Below are 16,762 nucleotides of genomic sequence, written 5' to 3' on the forward strand. Positions count from 1 at the left end.
GGTCAGCCTTGACTGTTTCTTTTTCTTTCCTCTTTTTTTTTTAAAGAAAAGACTAATCATTAATGTTTAGACACATCTGATATTAAGTAAATGTGACTGTCAGGAGGCAGAGTGTTACAAAAAAGGAACAAAAAAAGAAGACCAAAAGGAAATAAAGAAAAGAAGCCTTACTTTATAAATTGTTTATTCATTTGACAAGTAATTATGCTACCGCAATGTAGCAATAGAATTTTATATAATTTATGGCAGCTTTATAAAACTCATCTCTCCCCCTGGCCAGTGTGGTTCAGGTGGTTGGAGCACTGTCCAGCAGACCGAAGAGTCAGGGTTTAATTTCTGGTTCGGTCCCTGGACGGGGCATGTGTGAGAGGCAACCTATCAATGTTTCTCCCTCACGTGGATGCTTTGCTCCCTCTCTCTCTTCCTCCCTTCCCCTCTCTCTAAAATCAATAAGCATGTCCTTGGATGAGGACTTTTTTTTTTAAAAAAAAACTTATCTCCCAAGATTTGGGAAGCTGGGTCTTCTACCCAAACAATCAGGTAGTTTTCAGTTAAAGGAGAAAACAGGTTGAGAAAGAGACCTGAGCTAAGAAAATTGAGCAACTGCAAGGGGAAAAAGCAGGCCACAAACCATTTACTTGCGTTTTCCATTGCTTTTAGTTTCCTTATATTTCTAATGCAAAAAATCTACTCACAAATAAAAGATCATTTACCACAGTAAAACAGTAGGTCAAATGGTAGTAAAGTTTTGCACTGAAACAAAAATAAAGTCTCCTACATACAGGAAGTTGGTCTTTATAGGAATTCCTGACACACAACTGACTACAAATGCTTTTCTATTGCTTTTGCTTACTGAAAAATTAAGAGCTAATTTTTTTAAATTAAATTTCATTGTCAAGATTTTACCAAGTTGTTCAGAAAATACCCACTTAATTTGAAGAAATTTATACAGTTCCGAGATTTAAAAATTCTGAGAGCACATTTACAATAAATAGACTTCCTTTAATAGCCTGGAAGGTCTTTAAAAAAGTTTATCTTAAAGTAAGATTTGTGTTATTATTTATAATATGAAGAAGAAAACTGATTAATTCATATGAATGAACATTTCTATTTGAGTGATACAGTAAAGTTGCATAAAAATCAAAAGATAAAATGTTCAGAGGTTGAAGTTCCACTTTTAAGAATTATAATTATCCCAGTGTAAAACTTCATCTTTTTAAAGCCAGGAACTTTAAAGAACTAGCAAGGACTACCCTGCCAGAGGGGAGTTATGAAAAGACAGAAAACCTGATCTTAATCAAAGATCTCAGAGACCTATAAATAGAAACAGGTGTCCAAATCAAAGACAGAGAGAGACCCCAAATGAGAACCATCCCGTAGGACACATGCTCTGATCTGGGGATTGTTAAGGGAGCTGAGAAAGTAGCAATTGTGGGAAACGTGCATTAAAAATAGGAATCATACCTCCATATCATATCCTTACTTACTCTCTTGAGAAGGAAAAGAATTCCTGCTGGAGGGACAGGGAACCTTTAACTCAAACTAGGAAGAAAAAAAACGCTAAGAGTTTTACACAAGCTGAAATAAGAACATTAACTCTTTTCCTCTGGTTTCTTCTTTTAAAGGGTCAGGGGAAATGGTCATCAGTCTCTAAGCTTTTAAGGCAGAGTTCTTCAAAGATGATGGGAATCACTCATCTGCTATGATCTAGCTTGGGAAATCATTGTAATTATTGTTATTAAGTGTTTAAGAATCCACAGGGAGATAGAGTATTGTATGCAGGGCACCAAAAAGCTATAATCTGTCACCGCACCCTAACCCTGAAACCCTGGAGTCTTGCAGATTGGAAATAGCTGCAGTTTCTGCTACCCAACAGGAATCGATAATACAAGAAAGCCCACTTCTCTCTGCCTGAAATCTCCCGAATGCTTTCTCTTATGAAATGTATTATTAGGTTTGTAATAAACATGGTAAAAATCATCATCAATAACAGCTAAAACATGGTCCTCTGAGTTTCACAAAGGTTGTTAGACACCCATAAGTGAACGTTCATCTGCAAATCATGAATTTCTTGAGAGGTTGCAAAATCAGATACACACGTGCATAATTAAGAAACCACCACACATTTATGTTAAGCATCAACAACGGTGATGAAGCTTTTCGAAAATTACAATGTAACTACAGAGAAAATGTTATTTGAATTAAAATATTCAATTTTTTTCACCACTCTTCAGATACCTAACTGAAAATATTTCAATCCTGAGGAAAGTACCTGGAAAAACTGACTAGCCTTTTGGCTGGTGGTTGGATTACAACAATCTTAGCGTCTGTCCTCGTGGCAGCCTAGTGCCTGGGACGTAACATGGGCTCACAGAAATATCGTAGGAATGGCGACAGAAGGGATGAAAAGACAAGGGGCAATCCAGAAACCCGGCCCAGGTACACTTTAAGAATCAGAGAGCGATTTTTCTAGAACAAAGATTTCTCTGGTTCATATAAATTCTTCCACTTAAAGCTTCTGAGTCACACAGATCTGCTTCTATCGTGGAAAATGGGCCATACTTGCCAGGGTTCATCCAGAAGCCCCCTGGTCGGCCAGGGCCTTTGCGTTGCTCTCTATGCGGGCTCGGGACTCTCCTGCCCCAGACGTGAGCCCACATGCATGGGGCTCCATCTGGAGAGCGCCCGCCTCTCCCCCTCAGCACTTGGTGAGCCCCCACTCCGGCCTCAGGGCTCAGCTGACATACGGTTTCCCCAGCCTCCTGTCGTCCTTTCTCACAGAAGCTGTTCTTTGTATTCACAGTATATGTCACGATTCTAATTACACATCCATCAGGAAATTACTTGCCTAATATCAGTATTGTGTCACAAAACTTTAAACTCCATGAAGACAAGGACTGTATCTATTTTATTCAGCAATTATTATCGAATTGCCTAACTACAGTGCCGGGCACATAAAAGACAGTAAATAATGTTGTGTAAAGAGTGGTAACAGGAAAAGGGGTTATCATTTCCAGGAAGTTTTTTATGTGCCAGGTACAATCCAAGTTGTTTACAATGCTTTATATCATTTAATCCTCCAAAAGACTATCACTTATCTTGTTCTCTTTGTTACTTCCCAAAGTGGCTGGTGAGTCCCCAAATGCACTGTGACCACCTGATATGCAAGGACATTTGGGCAGGTTTTAATGAAGCAGCTCCACAGTTCCCATAAGCATGTATTTACCAGCCCACTACTTACCCTTCTGCCTAGAATCTGGTTGATAGCTGCACTTTCTTTCAGGGTACACTCAGCCACGACATTGGCTCTCATTTCTTTCATGTATAACATAAAAGCGTTCAGAGGCTTCTTAATGTGAGGTCTTTTTGGCTCCTGCTCCTTTCTCTGTTCGTGCTGAGGCTTCCTAAAAGGTGGGTGTAGTGGTGTTGCAGGAGGGGTGGGCAGCAGGAGGAAGAGACCGGAAGGGGGAGGAGAGAAGCAGAGCATCTGTTTACATCACCAGTCAAACCTGGGCTGGGACAACCCTCCAGCTCTCCACAAGCCTGAACACCGTCAACTTAGGAGAGCAATTCTTGGTGAGTATCCATCCTTCTGTTAGCGAAAGTCAGCCTGGGGCTGCACAAGTGTTTAACACAAAATGGAAATGGGTGTGTAGAGCTTGCTCTGTTTAGGGCCGGGAGGCTGAGCAACTGGTCACCTGGGAAAGCCACCCCTGTAGTGTAAGTGGCCACTCCTCTTTCAAATGAGGTTCCTAACTTTTTTTGGGGGTTGGGGGGCAGTTGAAGAGTTAATGAAACTTCAGACTCTCTCCCCCAAACACATGCATGTTGCTTTTGCCTACATTTGCAAGAGATTTTTTTGTTTGTTTATTTGTTTGGTTGGTTGTTTTTTAAGAGAGAGAGGGGAAGGGAGGGAGAAAGAGGGAGGGAGAGAAACACTGATAGGTGGGATGGTTGCCTCTTGCACTCACCTGGGACCTGGGACCAAACCGCAACCCAAGCATGTGCCCTGACCAAGAAATTGATCCCTAGACCTTTCAGTTTATGGGACGACATACTCACCAACTGAGCCACCGGCCAGGGCTACATTCTCAGGGATCTTATAGACTACCTCGTGTTTCCTGCTACCCTGTCTCCCTGTCCCAGTCTGCAAGCCCTAGATTAAGAAACTGGATTCCTAACTTCTTCAAGGAATTTAGCCCCTGGCTCCTGTACGTGGCCAGAGCCTATCCTGGGTGGGTTTGCCCCTTCCCCTTCACTTCTGTGCTTTGAAAGCCTGGAAACAGGGATACTCCTCCTGGGCATGCACTGAACTCTCCTGTCCAATTCAGGGACCACCAGGGGCTCCCATCCATCAGAAACCACCGAAATCTGGTAGTAATGGCTATGTGGCTCAAGACATCCAATGCCTGGGCTCTGAACATTACTCCATTTTGGTGAGGTTTCCTTAACCTTTTGAAGTCTGTTCTCCTTTCCAATCTCAGAATCACAATCAGCTGGCAGTGAGAATCAAGCTGATTAAAAGTCCTGAGGGGCAGAGCTTTCAAAGCAGAGCTACACTGGTTTCCATAATAAAAGAGAGAGAAGGTTCAACAACAGTGAAGGAGAAACTGTGCTTAACTCCTCAGTGTCTGCAGGCTTTCACGCGGGAGACCACACGCATACTTACACGTGCATCAGGTCACTGTCAGTGTGGGGGTGCTCTTGTTTGACCTGAGGTGTCACAATCGCGGGGTGAGGGATGCCAGTTGTGTGGGGACCAGGAGGACCAGGAATCATGTGGTGGGAAAACCTAAAAGGAGGAAAGAGAAGAAACAGTACGTGCTAGCGGCTGCTGGAGCAAAGGCTAGATGGAATTTTGAAACAGTCCACTCACTGCCCCTGGCCGTTAGTTACACATGGGCGCATTAACTGTAAACTAGAGTGGGCTGATAATTTCTTTCCTTTCTGTGTTCAGGTGGAAAACATTTATAATATTCCTTGTATAAAAACTTTTCCCCCCAAACTAGTAGTAGAATCTGGCATTTTTCCTGGGACGCTCTAGGCCAGAGGATAAAAGAGAAAAAAAAATTGAGTCACTTTTCTTGCAAAGCAGTTTTCAAGTCATTCCCATAATAACAATTATATTGGAAATGTAACACTTTATTAAGATTTAGCTTTTGAAAGATTTTTAAAATAAAAACTAAAGAAATTACATTTAAAAACCTCTGCCTATATTCCCAGTGAAACCATCACATTAAGAGTCTTCTCATATTGTTGGCTTCTTTACTAATATTAGGAGAGAACAATTGAGAAAATAAGGGACAGGAAGATATTTTTCAGTCCCCAATTTAATGAGGTTGCCCTTAACATCGCCCGAAGTAATTTTCTACAGAGAATGTTTGAGAGATCTAGCCTTATGGAAAACTGATAACAAAATTAAGGGAAGGGTTTAATCAAAGGGAAGAATATGTACAGTTCTACATCAAGGTAAAATCTACACTCACTGAACAAAGGCTTTTTCCCGAATATGCTTGCAGAGTATAAAAAAAATAATCTTAAAATATCCACCACCATCCAACACAAAGGAGGGAAACTGCCATGCAAGAAAAATAAAATAAATAAAGACTACTTTCAACAAGAGGTTTGGATAAATTTGGGTATCCTTTAGAACTCTTTGCTTTTCAAACTGTTTTAAAGTAAACATTTAATTCAGCAGGAACAACATTTTCGGGTCTTTCATCACAGCCCGTACAACTTATTCCTTCATCTGGGAAGGACGGAAGGACTGCTTGGATATGTAATATTTCAGAAACAAATTTTAAAAATTAAGGTGGCATGGTAAAAATACAAATATTTGACCAAATAATAACCCTTTGCTAAATGCATCATTTGCAAAAATACATGATGCCTGGGAGAAACGCCTGGCATCAGGTGGTTCTCACGATGTTGACAAATGTAAAAATATATTTTAGGGGAAAGATATTAATTTCATCCCCTTCCACCGGGCTAGATTTACAATTTGCTAAATAAATAATGTTGTCTTTTTGTAGAGCTGAAATTCACCATAGAAACTGCGAATTTCATACCTACATAAAAAGTAAAGATTCACGACCTGTTACTAACCCGAAAGTTTGACTCCGGCACAATAATGCTAGATCCCTTGAAAAAGCAGCATCAAACACACAGACGATATGCCACAAATGTGTGTATGTCAAGCACAGGGCACAGAAGCCATCCTTTCCAGAAGCAAGCATTACACAGAGCAGGGAGGCGGCAGACCGCACAGAGCTTCGCCGGCACTGTGTCCCCACAGGGCCTGATTCACACACTAGGACACATGCCCCGTAAGGCCTGATGGCCAATAAGCACCATTCTTTCTCTTCTGACAGCTTTGGTCCAGGAAGGCTCTAGACTAACTGGGCATTTTCAAACACTGTCACATTAAACTGACACAACTTTCCTCAAAGAAAGTAAATGATAGAACTCAGACCAAACCAGTCTTTACCTTCCCCTTTACCACACCCCCCAGCATATTTTGAATAACAATCTCTTATGATGTCCATTTTGGGGACGTGTCACATCCTGCAGCCAGGCGGCAGTGAAGTCTTCTTGAGGCACAGTTGCCCCTGTGGCTGAGTCCATCCCCCTGGTGGGTGTGGCTGGTGCTTGGTGTGGGGGCGCAGAGTGTGGCTCCTACTCAGGAATCTCTACAACACCTAGTGTGGGAGCCAGGCACACTGCACAGACAGACACGTGGCTGAGCTACGCACCCTCCTAGCCAACCGAGAGGCAAGCAGAGGCGCACAAGATGCAAGCGCAGAAGAGCAACTTGTCCTTGGGTGCCTGGTTTGCACCTCCACCTACCTGGACATGGAAGTGTCCACTGACAGTGAGGATGGGTAGGGTTGCCTGAAGCCTCCCGTGATGGGATAGACAGGCTGACCTTGCCTGAGGTCACAGAAGAAAGGAACCCATCAATGACAAAACATGAGTTACCAACCAGCAGTAAGAGTTTGATGAGGGGAGAAAGGCGAGGTATTCAAATAGAATTGTTGGAATATCACAGACCACAGCATTTCTTCAGTTATCCAATTGCCTCCCTTCCTCCACCCAATCAAAGTACCGTTGGCCTTGAAGGAAATCTCCCACCCTCAATTTTAAAAACAAACCAGTTCATGAATTACCCGTATCCCCTCCCCTCTTCCAACCCCATGAATGCTTTGAACAAAGTAGGCATGTAACAAATGTTTATTAACTATAACAGAACCCTGAGAATGGTGAAATATTCCTTTCAGAGAAGGTTAGTGGATTCTTAATCAGAATCTTTGAGAATTTCAGAAAAAAAGAAGAAAGAAGGCAGTAAAACTTCATATTTATATAAGAATGAACAAATATTTTAAAAACACTGCTCCTCCTCCCCCTATATTCCCATGTCAGAGTCAAAAAACAGATGAATTCATTGGAATAATTATCCTCTGCACTCTGAGAAGCCCATCTCCCCCCATCTCCCGCATCTCACATTTTTCATTGAAACGTCCCGTATTTCCCCCTGCCACCAACGCTGCCAGCACAGGGTTACTGCCCCTAAGGAACTAATAGTGTCGGACACAATGACTGGTGTAGGACCGAAGATGTACACACAATCAATTAATTCAAATGGTTATCGACTAAGATCTAATACTAAAGAGAGTGAGGTGAGGTCTCCCTGGCAGGGTGACCCCTTCTTACTGAAGAAGAGATAATGTGAGGATGTCAAGGCAGAGAGATTGGGGCGATGACCTGGGGCCTGAAGGGGCAGAGAGTCGGCTAAAGAGAGAAAACTCTGCCCTAGTTGGAGCCCTATTTCCGCGGGGTGAGCACTGGGGAGGGGAGGAATGGAGAAGGGACAGGAGAGGGAACAGGGAAAGATGTGTGCTCACAATAAAATAATAAAAATAGGCTATACTATAGAAAATGATTCTTTCTTCCTAAGATATATTTCCTTTCCCTTACCTTTATAATTTAGAAAACTTTAAATGCTACAGTTAAGAATTTTTTAGAACGAACAAAGAGCAACAGGATTCGGGAGGTGGGGGGGCGGGGAGTCCAAACAGCTTTTTACTTCTCTGAACTCAAGCTGGAGCTTACTTCATTAAAATTCAAAAGATGCTTTTGTTATGTTAAAATTTCTCTCTATTTCTATGTCATTTACATCACTTGCCATTTATAAGCAAAGATAGTACACACTTGTAGATATTCAATGTGTCTCAGTTTCTTTCAAAAATATAAGTTTTCATAAATAAAACAGAAAAGAAAAACCACACTGAGCACTTTGTACGGGCATAGCAAATGCCCAAAGCCACAAATTGAATCCATACAACTATAAGCTTCAAAGCAAATGCTACAATCATTTTCTACACATACAAGCAAACGGATTCAATCCATTTCAAAGTCTGTGTGTTTTCTAATCTTCTAAATTGAAATGAAATAAAGTTGCCACCTTGTTGTTGTAAAATTTCCTCAACTCCACAAGTGTTATCGTTCAGAAAGCTGATTTCCACAAGTGGGAAGTAGAACAGGTGTTCAAGTGCCTGGCTGGAGTTTGCAGGAAGGATCTTACCAGCCAAGAGGTGGGGTGATCTGTCCAACGCCACCCGGAGACAGCGGGTAGAAGGTAGGGATCTCAGGAGCGGGAGGATGTCTGGACATGCCTATTGAAAAGAATGGAGAGGTAGAGTGTTCAGAGTCACGGGACATTTGACTCTTAGAGCAACAGAAAGGCAACAAAATGCTTTATGCCATACTTCTTATGGTCTAGAATGAAACAGCATTTATTTATCAGATCTGTTTAACAGAAGTCAGTTTGCTATCTTTTCAAATTTCAGCATTTGAGAAGACAGGTTTTAAAACAGTACATCTTGAGGAATTCCTGCAAGAGTAAATATGATGCTAATAAAAGCCATCAAAATAAGACACTTAAATTATTTAGTTTGCCCGCATTATTTCATTTGGTTAAGAAAACGGTAGGCCATTGTTTTTGTGTAGAATGGGAAATGAGAGCCCCTCCTAAGCAGACGACCTGCCATGTGCTCAAGGATTAGGTAAATTGCCACTTTCATATTTGTGTTGGCTCCCTTATGGACATACAGATTTGGGAAATGTGATACCTCAGAGAATCAAAGATTAATTAGGAATCATCTTCAGCCCTATAATGGTCACACTTGATATGATTCATTTGGTCTCTGCCAGTTCAGCTCCAACAAAGCTCTTCATCAAGTTGAGTCCTCCGCGCGCCAAGGTCAAGCTGTTCTGGATTAGTTGTATTGCACAGACAATGAGAGAGCCACCAAATTGTTTCTTGAGCTCACACTCCCTGGAGTACACTCTCCTCTAACTGTCAAAACCACCTAAAGATTATACCTAATCCTAGTCCCAAATGGCATCTCTTTGTTTATATCCTACCTTGGGTACAGAAAAGAAGGGGGAGACACATGTACAAAAATGTACAACATTAGCACTTAGATTCAATGTATCTGGGGAAATGGGAGTGACTCTGAATAGAAAAAAGCTACTACAGTTTTCTTACACAGCTACCCTGACTCTGTACGGACATTTCCATATAGAAACACACATTTGGAGTTGACTTAGAAGATGCATTCAGTGGTTGTAAACACATTGATTGGCCAGTTTGTGGAGCTGGGTGAGCACATGGACGATGCTCTTTCTGTATTCTGCTTTTCTACTGTTCAAATTGGTTATGAGTTTCATTTGAATCTTAAAAGATACTGAAGGTCTTAAACATATGGGAATGACTTAAGAAGCGTTGCCTTTGAAGTTGATATTTATTTGACTTTGAAGTTAGGACAAACTATTTCTCAATTGTAGAAAGTAGGTAGGACTGAGAAAGGTCTTTAATCTCTCCCTCAGTAGAGAGTTTACATGTTTTTACATGATCATCTTATGTTTTACTGTTTTTAAAAGAGTGTTTTTCAAATCTCCTTTTTTGGCTAGATGTACTGCTTCTTTTGGTCACAGTAGACCCCAAACTTCATACTCTGACTTTTCTTGGGTCTGGGGAGGTCTGAGCACCAGGGGTGGTCCTAAGGGGGCCTATAGTGGCATTCGCGACCCACCAGGGTCACTGAGGACTTTCCCAGTGGGCCAGCACCCTCAACTGGGATTCCTGTCCCTCCCCAAACCTCAGGGTCTGCAGGGGGGTTGCTCAGTTTTGAGAATAAAAACCAGACCAACAGAGAAGGACTTTGGAAACTTAGCGAAAATACGAACTTGAAAATTATGGTTAGAGGTGAGAGGCTACCTGAATTGTCTCCTTTAATCCCTCTGTGAGGGAGGTGCAGTGACTGGTGGGGTGCGCACGTTTGTCCCGGGCTCTGGGCACCGGGACACAGGCGATTAACTTGCTTCAATCACATGTCTCTAAGCAGATAAGCTTAAAACTTTGCTCCCCATGTTACTCCCTGTTCTGAACATGCCAGAACACATCAGTGCCTCTGTGTAGGAGTGACTCAGCAGAACAAAGTAGATAAATTAGTTGGATTTACTTTTACTGTTCTGAAGGAGGAAGGAGAAAACTAACATTTACTTAGCACCTGCTACATGCTACTTCCTATGTTAGTCATTTAATTTGACTGTTTCTATCAAAATCGTGCTCATATTTCAAATACCCCTTTCCCATGGGATACTAAATTTTACAGCTCTGAGAAATCTCTTTCTTCTTTGACCCTACAAGATTTTATTTGTACTTTAACATGGTAATAAAGATGTTCTTCATTTTGTTTCATCGTTAGTTTGTGCAAGGGATTTCCTGCATGAGTTTAAATACTGCTTGGAAGAAGAAACCGTGTTTCACCAGTCCATGCGTCAAACCACGGTTGTCTCCACAGGAGGTTCTCAATAAGTACTGCTGAATGACTGAACAAATGAACGAGTGAGAAAAAGTGTTTAAACAGACCCATTCCCCACGCTGGGTCGACATCACTGGCCATTTTGCAGGCACACACAAGTACATGACGGGGCTTTGGTCATTACATGAGCCAAAAACGGGTCTGTGTTTTCTAGACGGCTTGCTGTTGTTTTAAGGTCCTCTTCAAGATTCCTACGAGTATGTGACTCCACCAACTCTGTTGTGGAGTAGAAATGTATCTACTAAAGATACATTTACCATCACCCATTTAACTGGTAATTATCGAACACTTACCATGTGCCGTAGGCTATACACGGCATAGCCTTAATAATTTTTAAGCTTTTATAAGTAACTGGTAAATAAAGATAAAATGATTTTGGAGTCAGACTGTATGGTTATATCAGTTTTGCCACTCAACTACCTATCTTTGAGGAAGTTGTTATTATTCCATAAAATCAGAATAAAAATGGAATGGGGTTATTGTAAAGAATAAATGCATTAATATATGTAATACAGAAAAGTGCTCGGTACACAGTATAAGTGAGATGTCTTTGTTCATGTTTATCAGGATACAAGGAAGAGTACAAAGATATAAGTAGGTATATAAACCCAGTATTTCCTAAAAGCTCTTTTCTATTTTTGCCAGACATAATGAAATGATTGGTATTATCTTCCTTTTCTTTTTCTACACCTACACACCCCCCTACACCGACACCCTGAAAGAAAGGTAAAAACTAATGTGCTTCCTCATGGAACATTAATCGAAAGTTATGTTCTTACAAATGCAAATCATTTCTGCTGGCAGTTTATATTTATTGGATGGTTATATCTAGCATTAGAGTATGAACATGCCACTCTTTTGTTTTGTTTATTTTAAATAAAGCTAACCAGCCATCCGGGACCGCGGAAATCGGTGAGCCTGGCCTCAGCACCGTGTTCTGACTAGCTGTGCTCCGTGATGAAGCCGAAAGGAGGACTGAAGGAGAAAAGGAGTGAAAGCAAGAAACCTAGTAAGCTTTTCCACTTTATTATTATTATTATTATTATTATTATTATTTTTGGTGATGAATGTACTCAAATGGAAAAATATAAATTCGAAGCCACGTAAATTTGCTCTTCTCAAAGCAAAGCATGCACACCCCGAGACACGTGGGGGCAAGACGCGTGACGCCAGGTCAAGAAGGAGCTCCAAAGGCCTCACGTCAAAGCTACACAAAGAGAACGAGGAGTAGGACACAAAAGTAACGCAAACTTTTAGGAGGAAATAAAGTCTTCAAAGCAACTGTGAACAGACAACTTTTGGTCATGCCCATTGGACCGTCTCACATTCTGGAGAGTTTATTAAAAAAAAAAAAGCTTTGAGAAGCAATGATATAATTACAGCTGGTAAGGCAAAACAAGGTAGGGGAGCAGGAAGTGATGGAAACGGAAGATAAAATAGAAATTAACTGCTAGCTGGTCACAAACTTGTCTTTTTAAAAAAACAGAACCATCCTAGAATTCTTAAGAGAAAAACTACTACACCAACACATGTTATTCTTTTAAATAAGTTCATTTTGAAGTGCTTAGAACAGGGCCTAAGAGAAAGCACCATGTAACTTAAATAAATAAATAGTCAAACACTTAATAAAATATACTGTTGGGTTCTTTTTGTTAATAGCCTGTCTGAGTTTTTACATCTACTTTAAACTGTCGCCCGCACCTCTGCAGTTCCCAGGTGGGTATCTCTAGCTCAGGCGCATCTCTGGGACTGGGGCGTTTAAATCGCCCACCTCGTGTTTCCCTCTCGAGATCTCAAACTCACCAGGACCAAGGTCGCAATCATGGCCTCTCTCTCGAACTTGGCCTTCTTCCCAAAATGCCTTAGTTCCCATTCTCACCATAAATCCCCAGAGCTGTCTTTGATGTTTCTTATTCTTTAAAGGTCCTTGGTAAAGGAAGTAAGGAACTGGAAATGAGGACTAAAACAGAGGCAAATCTGGAAACCTCTGCATAGGTGATTCTTACCTTTTCTACGTAAAGGTACTTGGGCTCCACTCAAGTCAAAGTCCAACAGTAACTAGGTCCTCAAATAAGTTTCATATGTTAACCAGGGAGGGAAATGAAGGTGTTTTGTCTTCAACTAAAAACACGCAGCCTCTGAACGCTACTCTTTTTTACAAACTTAATAAATTTTGTTATCCACTTCAGATCAAAATGGTGAGGTGCTGTCTATTCTCTGCCTTCACTTAGTTTTATCCAATCTTTTATTTCTCTCTCTCTCTCTCTGTCTCTTTTCAAGCACAGTTGGCATTCAACCTTACATTAGTTTCAGGTATATGGGATCTTTTATTTTGAACTCCCAAGAATTCCCTTGAGGTCCAAGTGCATTCTGCACATGGAGAGAAGACAAGCCACCCTGCGAATCAGTCCGTCCTGGTTTGCTCTCAGCACGCCGCAGCAGCAGGCTTGGAGGGCCTGACCCTGTGTCCCACAGCCAGGGCCCCACCCCCTCGGTGTTCAGACTTTTCAGACCCCTCTGCTGTGTGTTTTTCTGTAAGTGATACAGAAGCAGAGCTTGCGAATGGTGTAGAGAAGTCAGATTCATGTTATGGTTTTGTACTTTGTCACTTACATCTAAGTTGGTGCTGGTAGATGACAAAACGAGGACAAAAGCTAACAGGGATATAATTGAAACCAAAATAAATCACTAAATGGTCAAAAAGGTAACATTTGAAAGTAAAAATCTCCTACTTTGTCTCTTTTCCAACATTTCTTTTAACACTACCATCAACACCTAGTACATGCTGAAGTAAATGAGTAACTACAGGGGCCACCGAGGATTGAATTTTCAGTATATTTGTATGATAATGAATTGGATTATATTGTGGACCCTAGATTTCAGAGCTGTCACTTTGAAAATAATCCTTCTAGATTTTTTGTCTTTTTTTTTTTAAATCCTGAAACATAAAAGAAGCAACAACCAATTCTTATGGCTTATAAAAAATTGCTATCAAATTACTCTTGTCTCCTACAAATGTATTCGAGTCCACTCAGGGACATGGAGCGAAGGCACCTGTAAGGTCCCTCAGACTGACGAGGCATGGCTCCTCCTTAACTGGAAAAGGCCCGGGAGGGCAGGGCTCTCACCTTGTTTGGAACTGACATCTGATGGGATGTGTGGCGGGTGTGATCCTGGAGAAAAGTGCTCGTCGCTGTAAGTGATGAGGGGGGTGAGAGGATGGACCGCATGGGATGGCTGCACCACGGGCACTTTATTTGACTGCAAAGTAACCACAGGTCAACAGTTAATAATGGATGCCCAGCTCCTGTCTCCTCTCCCGAAGAAAAAGCCACACAATTGCAGTAGCTGCGCATCAGCACAATCCAGGAATCTCCTCCAGACCCGGACGACCGAAATCATCTGCGATACTCGTCTAGATCTTCAGAATCTGTCCCTGTTAAAAACCCCTTGAGTGTTTGGATAGCCCATTAGAGGACTGTCCGTTATTTAATCAACTCCCCTTTGGAGACTCAGGTTGATTTCCATTATTCCATATGACGTGAATCTCTGTATATACATATTTACATTCCCTTTTAAATTATCTCTTCAGGTTGAGTTCAACAAAGAGTTATTGGAGCAAAAGCTATGAATGTTTGATAAGCTCTTTATTCATTACATGCATCTGACAATAAAAATGCACTCAATAAAAGTCATTCGATAAACAAACAAATGAATAAATGTTGCCAATTTGAAGGGCAAATTTTTAAAAAACCCAATAAATATAAATTTGCTGTATTACTACCCCCTTAGTTTACAGAACTCACACGTCTCCAATTGTTCATTTCTAAGAACCGTGATAGAGTATTTTCAGTGTTTTACAGTTTTGTGAATCAAAGCTGACCATCCATTGTGCTTGGCCTTGACCAGTTCATCTAGTTTCAAGGAATCTTAATTGATAAAAGGGAATCTCCAATCTTGAGTTTAAATGCACAATATGAAATACAGCTCATAAAAACATTTTAAATTGTTAACATTATGTATTTTAACATATTTTATTTTACATTTGTTTAAAAGTAAATTTATCTAAATTGGAAGTCTAAAGCTATATAACAATACTTTTAAAGGTACAGGTTATTTATTTGGACTTCATCAATTTGAAATCTGGGATTCTTTTGTCTGGTTAAAGTTGAATCTCCCTGCTCCCTACCCCCAAGAAAGTGATTACTAAACAAATCAGTAACATGGACAAGAGTCAGGTTAACCTAATTCAGGACATAGTTTTTTATGAAAAACTCTGCACCTCCTCCCCTGCAAAAGAAAGTAAACTCAGTACAATTAGGTACATGCAAAATATATTTGTTTTAAACACATATACTAATTAGAGCAGTGTCATGAAGATCTCCATTTCTAAACACTACAGTAATGAGTAATTGTGAATTTAAGAGGAACAGGATATAATGAATTTCAAATATTCATTCATTCACTACTTCAGACACGCCTTCACCATAGTGTGAATTAATGAGGTTTTTACCGTACTACAGACTAAAATGCATAGGAAATCTCTCTCTCCAGGAGCAAATATCTGTATTTAAAAATGTGGGGAAATGCCTGAAAACTGCAGCGCACAGTAAAAACCCCTTACAATACAGGTCCGAGTCTGAACGGTGAGGGCCCGTAACACTGGTGCGTGGCGCCAGCACCTGTGACAGACGTAATTTTGTATTTGATGTTCTTTACAAATTAGGTATAAGAGGTATGTGGCTCCAACAAGGAGGTCTACCCGCAGGAAATTAGGAACAATTATCCTAGTAACACTTATTCTCTTGACAGCCAGTAACAGTAATTCTCTATACTCTATCATTACAACCTCCACCCAAAAGAAACATGGGGGAAAAAAAAAGTAAGGGGGAAAAAATCACCCTTTTTTAGACAATGATATAATTTCCATACTAGATTTTTCCCTATTTTATAATTACAGCTCCTCTCTAATGGCAGAACTTGCGTAGCTCGTATCGCCCTTGGCATTTATTAAATAGAGCACCATTATCAAAGCCACACGCCTTTTTTCTATATACCTCAGCACAGACATCTATGCATATAAATGTGTAAAAGGTTAAAAAAATGTTTCAATGCTTTTCAAGTGTTAATGATGCAGTCTGCCAGATACACAGATGAGCTTCTTAAATACAAGGAATTTGGAATGCTGGGGGAGGTAGGGGCTGGTGGGAGGGTGGGTGCAGGGAAAGGAGGATATTGTTATCAACCATTTTTGAAATGGAAACAAAAGTGCTAAAATGAATATATTTCCACTATACTTTAGAGTAACAGCTTTGATTTTCATTTCAAAAGTCTCGTAAGAAGTATAATTGCCAAACAATCTACAAAGATATCTTCTTAGGGCAGTTATAAAGAATAAGCATTGCAGAAATTTTCTGAAAAAAAATATTTTCTTGCCTTTCTTATTTCCAGAGCACCATCTTAAGGAAGTTGCATTAGCAGGCAGCATCTTCTTAATGTCTGACCTATCCCTCCAGTCATATAGCTCAGAATCTGGCGCCATGAATTTTTGCTAAATTATGCTATCCTTGCTCTCCCCTCTTAATTTTACGGTTTTCAACACAGATTTGCTTTCCTGTGGAAAGGAGATAAGAAGCCAAGGATTTTAATTTAAGCTCTGGCCTTGTCTTATATTTTGCAAGATGGATAGCCTACTAGTAGTGTGTTAAAGCCAACAAGGATTATGTCCATTTTTGTGGCCAAATAATAAAAGCAATATGAAATCTCAATAATATGTGTGAATGTAATTCTAAGGTTCATATTTGGCTCCTGCCCGCCACCTCCTCTATGCATAGAAACAGAACCAACCTACACCACCCATCACCATCATGGCCAAG

General features: G+C 40.6%; 1 protein-coding gene across 5 annotated transcripts in view; it reads right to left on the reverse strand.

The window, feature by feature from the left end:
* The window catches only part of LEF1 (lymphoid enhancer binding factor 1), a 114,974-nt gene that overhangs the window by 20,334 nt on the left and 77,878 nt on the right, over window positions 1-16,762 (reverse strand). For 3 of the 5 annotated variants that reach the window (XM_053923171.1, XM_053923167.1, XM_053923168.1), the window contains 5 exons: window positions 14,015-14,147; window positions 8,582-8,672; window positions 6,847-6,930; window positions 4,670-4,792; window positions 3,242-3,404 (listed from right to left, as the gene is read on the reverse strand). In XM_053923171.1, coding sequence (XP_053779146.1) covers window positions 3,242-3,404; window positions 4,670-4,792; window positions 6,847-6,930; window positions 8,582-8,672; window positions 14,015-14,147 — 594 coding nt within the window. The remainder of the gene's footprint in view (window positions 1-3,241; window positions 3,405-4,669; window positions 4,793-6,846; window positions 6,931-8,581; window positions 8,673-14,014; window positions 14,148-16,762) is intronic. The other 2 variants (XM_053923169.1, XM_053923170.1) reach the window with 1 other exon arrangement.

The sequence above is a fragment of the Desmodus rotundus genome, chromosome 4, assembly GCF_022682495.2.
Source record: "Desmodus rotundus isolate HL8 chromosome 4, HLdesRot8A.1, whole genome shotgun sequence".
In the NCBI taxonomy this organism is placed as follows: Eukaryota; Metazoa; Chordata; class Mammalia; order Chiroptera; family Phyllostomidae; genus Desmodus; species Desmodus rotundus.